Source organism: Salminus brasiliensis, chromosome 11 (genome assembly GCF_030463535.1).
Source record: "Salminus brasiliensis chromosome 11, fSalBra1.hap2, whole genome shotgun sequence".
Taxonomy (NCBI): Eukaryota; Metazoa; Chordata; class Actinopteri; order Characiformes; family Bryconidae; genus Salminus; species Salminus brasiliensis.
This window is the reverse complement of record NC_132888.1, coordinates 22,605,382-22,612,883: the sequence shown is the minus strand read 5'-3', so window position 1 is coordinate 22,612,883 and position 7,502 is coordinate 22,605,382. Positions and strand designations below refer to the sequence as shown.

At 41.9% G+C, this 7,502-nt stretch overlaps 1 protein-coding gene across 1 annotated transcript; it reads right to left on the bottom strand.

Moving 5' to 3' along the window:
- Positions 1–3,014: 3,014 nt before the first annotated feature.
- atf5b (activating transcription factor 5b) lies at positions 3,015–7,264 on the bottom strand. The gene is made up of 4 exons (XM_072691226.1): positions 7,046–7,264; positions 5,971–6,201; positions 4,532–5,666; positions 3,015–4,233 (listed from the first exon to the last, which is right to left on the bottom strand). The coding sequence occupies exons 3-4, from the start codon at positions 5,659–5,661 to the stop codon at positions 4,047–4,049; spliced, it is 1,317 nt and encodes a 438-aa protein (XP_072547327.1). The 5' UTR covers positions 5,662–5,666; positions 5,971–6,201; positions 7,046–7,264; the 3' UTR covers positions 3,015–4,046.
- Positions 7,265–7,502: the final 238 nt, after the last annotated feature.

The following is a 7,502-nucleotide window of genomic DNA, read 5'->3' as shown; positions in this document are numbered from 1 at the left end:
CGTTGCTGTCGCCGTGTCACAAGGATTACCTGATGTTGTCCAATATATTAAACTCAGTAAAGCAATTCTGCAAATGAAAGAAATACAAATAAGGACTAAAAACTAATTTTAGGACAAATATTTGTGGACAACCCTTCTAAAAAATGCTACTTTAAAGTTGCATCAATTATTGACACACAGCTTCTCTAGTTCCTGTAGTGAAGCACTGCCAATACAATAGGACTCTCTGGAGCACATAAACATGAACCTATTGGCACCATGCTGCCTAATGCCAGGTTTCAAGCCTGTGGGATTCTCTGGAATGATGGTTGGTGGTCCATCCATACCTTTGGAATTGATTTGGGGAGTTGGGGATGAGGTGGTGGGGTGGTGATCATCCAACATTCCGACCTTACCTTGCCTAGTGGCTGACAAACCCTCACAGCACAGTCAAACCCTCACAGCAATGCTCCTCCAAAACATTAGAAACAGTTACCCCAACTTTTTTTTTTAATACCCTTGATTTTGGATTATAAATGAGCAGGTGTCCCAATATTTTTGTCAATACAGTGTAGTTAAATGGATTAGAGCGGATATTTACATTTGACTTAAGGCCATTATTGGGTTAGTACTTATCTATTGACTCAGAGTGACAGAGTGCCTTGTGTGACTGTCCAAATACTTATGAGCCTTGCTGTTTTATGCAGCCCTAGTAGAGACATGACAAAGACTTGAATATTGAAATGGAATATTATTTATTTATAAATATATAAGCACTTTACTGCTTGTATGCCCTCCTCTCTCAGTGATGCCCTTTGTGATGTGAACATTTGCCTTGCTTAAGAATCAGTCAGTTATTTCTATGGAGTTGCGAACATTACGCTCAGCTCCTCGGATCCCAAAATTGGTGCAATATTCTCCTCGGCAAAACTCCTCTCATCACTCTTTACTCATAATAAACAAGTAATAGTCTTCCAAAGATGCTTCTAATGTGAATTTTATTCCAACCCATTCATTTCTGTGCCAGAAGGGAGCGCCGTGCCCATCCTTCAGACGTCTTTTTGCAGTGCTTTCCTCTGGTGCCACCATGGGGTGAAAGTGTGCTTTACACAAGGCCTATCCTCTTGGCTATACTTGTAAATCCTGCTGTGTGCCATTCTAAACATTAGGGTCCAATTTCCAACAGTGTTATTGCAGTAGGCAATAAGAGCAAGACGTTTCTTCTTAATGAAGTTACAGCGAAAGCTAAAGATAAGCCGAGCTGATTGTGCCCCAGACGTCGCTGTAAATGATGTGAGTGTGCTGTGGAGCAACTTGTTCACCTGTTTTATTTGGATGTTTTCATAAAAGCCATCTTGCTGAAAACAAAGAAAACATGCAATATAAATCCCCTTACAAACGTTTCTAAAGCTAGTAAATCAAATAAAAGCGGCTGATTACAGCAGCACGGGAATTGATGACTCTTGTATTTTAATCAGGCCTGTTTTATGACTTTTGGGAGGTTTTTGGTGTGAGTGCACCTAAAATTTGTCGGTAACACACATGCTACTGCAAGGTTTCTCGACCTCAAGGCCACAGACCACAAAGCGGGCTGGGATACACCCTCTAGTGGCCTTCAGTTCTGGAGTCAGCAGACGGCAGTTGTTTGTGGTTGCCAGATAATGACACTAATGAATATTCAAGTATTAATAAGGTTGTAGAAAGAAAACCATAGTGAGGGAATAGTTCACTAACCAGATGTTTCTTATACACCAGTTCAATGACACTTCCTCACAAGAAGCAAATTAAAGTTGCCAGTAAGCACAAAATATTTAAGAGATTAAATATGGATTTGTCCAGGGAGGTGATGACACTAACCCCTAGGCCTGATATGTGGAGAGTTAAATGAAGAAAAGTATATGAACACACACACTCGCCTATTACTCTACTAGACACACCTCTTTCAGGCCAGACGGGCTGGTTTGAGTATTTCTAGAAGTGCTGAACTCCTGGGATGTCCCTGCAAAACCTTGAGCAGCAGTTCCGCAGGTCTTGCTGATGATGGAGGCCAACAGACGAGGACGAAAAGACTTTGGCAACCTGCATAACCTCTCTGTACAATTGCGGAGAACAGAAAAGCGTCTTAATACCCACCAGTGAAGTGAAGCCAAATAGGTACCCACTTCTATCTGCCAAGAACAGAAAGCTGAGGCTGCAGCGGGCACCGGCTCCCCAGAACTAACTCTAATCATTTTTGATTGAGGCTCACAGATGGTAGGGTCAGAATTTGGTGCCAACAGCATGAACCCATGGAGCCAAAAACTTTGGGTGCCTTGATTTCAGTCAATCGTGGCTTGAATGCCACAGCCTGTTTGAGCACTGCTGCTGACTATGTGCATCCCTTCATGGCCACAATTTGATGCACCATGTCTCTAACTGGTTTCAAGTCATCAGAACTGAACCCGATAGAACACCTTGGTGACGTGGGCCTGTTTTTGGAGCATAAGGATTAGTACCCAGTATTAGTACAGTGTCCCTTAGGTATTTATAGGTGTTTATAACTGTGTGTGATCTTACTGTATGGTATCTGTATAGTACTTACTGTGTTACTGTATAGTACGTACTGTGTCCTGCGTAGTCATAGGTCTACCTGCTCAGGGACTGCAGATAGAACATAACCAAAATCCTTACAAACAAAATTATGTATGTATGAAAATGTACATTTTCATAGCTGCACATAAAAAAAGGCAACAGCATGATTTGGTTCGCGTTTATTGTGCCATTTGATTCGGATTCACATACATGTTACCAAATGCAGGCTTTCCCGCGGAAATGACCGCACATGAGCTTGTGTCTTAATAACGATCATTTTTTATTATTGTTAGGCATGGCTTATTTATACAACAGGCCTAATGTGCACCTGGATTTTTAAAAAGATAAATGACATTAGGCCCGTAGTCTTTTAAGATCTTCAGCAAATGACAGTGATTGTTTGCCGCAAACCTGCACAAGAAAGCAAACAACCCCCCCCCCAACTCCCCCCACCCCAACTCCCCCCTCAGTATGGACTTAATAATGCAATTCCATGCCTTGGAAATCAAAATTTCTTTTTGGTGCGCAAATGTTATCGAGTAAATGACGCTAAATGATCGAAGGCTGAAATAATGTCTACTCGCTATCGTAATGCACAAAGCAGTCATATAGTGGGTCATGCAATAAATCGTAACCCAAACATGCTTTTTTTCAGTATTTCGGACATGCATTCAGTACCTGAGCCAGTGAAGTCACCAAGAAATCTAGAATCTTACTCGTGTGCTATAAACCACAGTACATTGGCTGATAATGTACAGTATTTTAAAATGTTATTGAAAAAAAAAAAGGTTCGGTTATTGGAAAACAATCTCCTGCATCCTACGTTATTACATCAGCTACAATCCATAAATTGCTGTACATGTAAGATCAAATAATAAAATTGTGAAAATATATATATAAAAAAATGGAAAGCTAATGGAATTGAAATAAGCAAATGACGTATGATCTGTCACTTCACATTACAGTGCTCTTTATAGTTACGGCATACAAAATCAACAATAACTTGCTGTTATATCGTCTTACTAAGCGGTTCCATGCCCCACCCAATTAGCATGATGAGTGTAAATACGCATCCGAGCTAGCATATGCAGAATAGCTGTGCTGTTCTCTTAGTCTGGTATAAACGACGGGATTTACAGAGCAATGTAATATAAAGTAGAAGAGTCGACGGGATCGTGAGGATTCATAGAATGCATAATAATCTCTTTAATGCTATTGTAAGAGTATCGAGTTGTTTCAGCTCAAGGCTATTATCACAGTGCTCCAAAACATTTAAAGTCCCTCATTACATCTTATGGCCTGCACTTCCAGTGATTAAGCAAAAAAAAAAAAAAAAAAAAAAAAAAAAACTAAATTATAAGCTTTTTTTTTTTCCCCTCCCCCCTTCTCAGCTCTGCTTTGCAACTACTCGGAACATCAAAAGCATGCTGCCAGATCCCATTAGAAAAGTCCTTGTGTAAAGAGCTGATCTTTTAATGCTGGTGGTGAAAACAGATTTAGGCACTGGAATCCTCTTTCAAGCGCTGACTTCGAGCCTTATAGACTTCAATTAGGAGATCTTTGACGTACTGTATCTCTCGCTCTACAGACTCTGCTTTGTCTCGTAGCTCCCTGTTGCGCCCCTCCAAACCGTGAAGCTCCTCCTCCAAGCAGTCCTGCTCCGCCCTTTTACGCTGACGATACCTGTTGTTATTGTGATGATAGAGGTGGAGCATGTCAGCATCAGTCTGCTTTTATCAGTTTGAGTCCAAAGACTATCTGGAGCTCTCCAAATACAAAAAACAGCTCTGTAATCCAGCAGTTTTTGGTATTCTTAGCTGCTGGTTTCAGAGCAACAGTGTAAATAACACATGGTTTTAAGAACCAATCTTATTATAAAGAGCAAAGAACAATCAAGCTTGACAGGAGTCAATTCCGTATCAGTCTAAGCATTAAATAAATTATCCAACGTTTAATCTGAAGAACAACGCTTCTACAATACCTGTAAGCGGCCGTCTTGTTCTGGTCTCTCTTCTTCTGCTTGCGTTCTCCATGGTTTCTCTCCAGGGAACCTACTTTGACATCTGGCTTGAACACACACGGGTTCTCTCGTGGCCTGTGCATGGGCTTCTGCGCTGGAAACTCCAGAGATCTAACGCAGTCTCCAGACAGACATTCAAAGCTTTGATCTACAAGGCATTCATGGTGTGAGTAACCACTGCTCTGGGATTCAACAGCCCCAGTTCTGACTGATTGATCCAGCTCATTCATAAAGCCGTGATATGGTTCTAAATTGGCAGTGATCTGATTAAAGTAGCACTCGGCCACTTCTGAATGTTTATACGCTGGACTGCTTCCGTTCTCGCCGCAGTGCATTGCTGGCATCGCTACACCTTCATGACCATGACCGGCCGCCTTCATTCCGTGAATCTGACCTTCTCTCTTGTTGTGGGTATCCACAGGTGTGTCGAAACTTTTCATCATCTCCGCTCTATAAAAAACATCTTCCGCAAAACTGCTTTTCTCTTCTTCCTTTAGCAAGATAGCACATTCTCTGACCTTCTTTGCGCCGGCATGGTTCTTCCCAAAAATCCTGTCCACGGAGCACTGGTCAAAAGCCATCTCTGTGTAACCTGAATGAGTTCCTTTGAAAGTCCATGTCTCTTTCTCGAAGACCTCTACGTCTTTGCATCCATTCGATGCTATCCTTTGGCTACTGGAGTGGGTCCGAACATAGCTGTAGGGGGCAGGTCTGGACATTTTCGGTCTGCCGACCGAGCCCCCACAGAAGCCTCTTAGGTCGAGCTCCCCTGTTGCCAGGGTAACAAGCCTGGGGTTAGCTTCAGATTGGTTTACACTGTACGAAGAAGTACAGGGCAACTGGTAATAGGACTGGGCGGCCATAGCTTGTAAGCCTTTGTCACATTTTTGCCATCTCTCCACTTTCTTGGGTGTCGATTCAAACAGGTAATAATCCTCGAGTTGAGCAAGTTCCTCTTTCAGGAGAGAGGTCATTACCTCCAAGTCGGAGGGCACCTGGACATCATGCTCCAAGGGTGAAGGCGGTATGGACGAACCGGGAGACGATTCAGTTGAGGTTGCTTGTGGGTAGGTGTCAAAATTGTCCGTCATCCAATCTGTCGAAGAAAAATGCAAAGATGTGTCAAGTGTAAAGTAAGTAAAGGGTGCAGTAGGTTCTGTTCAGTTCTGTTCATTTGCATCCATTCATTCATCCATTCATTCACTTCATACATTCTAATAAGCTAAACAGCAACCGTATCGGTCGTCCAAGATAAGCAGTCATCCGCAACAATAACAACAACAACAACAACAACAACAAAAAAGCCAGTCTTTACTTACTGTACGCCATTAACACGTATACTGCAGTGCGGTTTCCACCGACAATCGGGTAAAATAAAAAAAAATCATCTCGCTGCTTACCAATTATGTCCTATGTCCGTGTTAACTCCTCCCCTCTTCTCTAGGATTGGCCGTCGTTAGCCAGTAGGAAAGAGGACATTCTGAGGTCGACTGTGCAAATGAGGAGAGTTTTCCCAAGAAGGATCTATGCCAACTGAATGCTCCCTGTTTTGGCTGAAATGCTGAATTGCGATCAATGCATCAGAATATGAGAAATGCGTCACAAAGCACAATGATGAGAAAAAGTGAAACCTGGAAGAAAAACAGAGAGTCAAAAACATCACAATTTAGTCATTAACACTTAAATTAAGTCAATGCCTCTCCAAAAAAAAAAAAAAGGCTGCCATAGATTTGAATGGAACCTCTTCAGTACACAGTGCTGGTGTATATGACCTCTATACAGCAGCAGCAGGTCAGTCTTTCTAAAGCAGTTTTTATGAGAGAAAATATTACAGTAAAACAGGGTTGAATTAAACTGACCATTATTTACTAATTAAGTTAATTAAATGAATTAATTTTGTACATTTATAAAAGTTAAATATTAAACTGTCAGGTTGTCTACTTGTAGTTGTTGTTGTTGTTATGGCACAGTGTGTGCAAGTACAGTAGCCCCTGTAACACTCCGGCCACTCACTTCTCAGTTCCCCCCTTCATCTCTTCAGCAACATCTGTGCCAAATATAACCCTGAAACCTTCTGGAGACAGTCACATGAGGACTAAACTACTAGTTGCCACCATTACAGATTTACACAAGAAGCCACTGGTGTTAAAAATAAACTAAGCGGTCAGAAAACTGTACTTTCTGTACAGTGAGCGAGTTAGTTAGCTAGTTACACCACCGCCGCAGCTGAGGTAGTACTAAAACACTAGGACAGCGTAGGAAATATCTCTATATATTTTTTTTTCTACAAGTCTTTTCAGATTAAAACAGCCACACAAAAAATGATCAAAAATTATATTGAATTAAAATGTTAAAATATCTATTTTACAAAATAATAATAATAATAATAATAATAATAATAATAATAATAAAAGCAGTCGGTGGACCGCAGGGCGCCTGTGAACAGCAGCCCGCTGAATGAAAGTTGACACTTACTCCATTTTGAAGGACTGGCTGAAGTCTGAAGTGCGTGGTCGACGCAGAAACTCCGGCAGAGAGAGAAGAGCAGCCTCAGATTAGTGCAGCATCGCCTCCGTCGTGTTCGGTCACAACCATTTGATGTCGCAATGTGATCGGATCCGCTATAAACACGTTTAGAAAAGTTTTGGGGGGACCGGGGGAGCAAAACGCCTCTTCAAACACCAGCCGCGTCACACACGCTCGTATCAGTCCGCCGCGTCCTCCCTGTGTATGTAACACACACACACCCTAATGAACCGTAATAACCGCACAGGCTCCTCAGGGCCATAAACATCACCACACCACAGACTAGTGCGGACTTCAATCCTCATGTATATAAACTAACCGAAAACAGCAACGGCTTACTTTCTCTGAACTGGCCGTGGATTAGTGCGCTCATAAATCTGAGACTGCTCTTATTTAATCATGCTGT

Bases quoted from the DNA above. Each gene is read 5' to 3' on its own strand.
- atf5b (XM_072691226.1), bottom strand. From the start codon at position 5,661: ATGACGGACAATTTTGACACCTACCCACAAGCAACCTCAACTGAATCG. The intron at 4,234-4,531 runs GTATTGTAGAAG...CAATAACAACAG, and splicing joins AACAAGACGGCCGCTTACAG to GTATCGTCAGCGTAAAAGGG.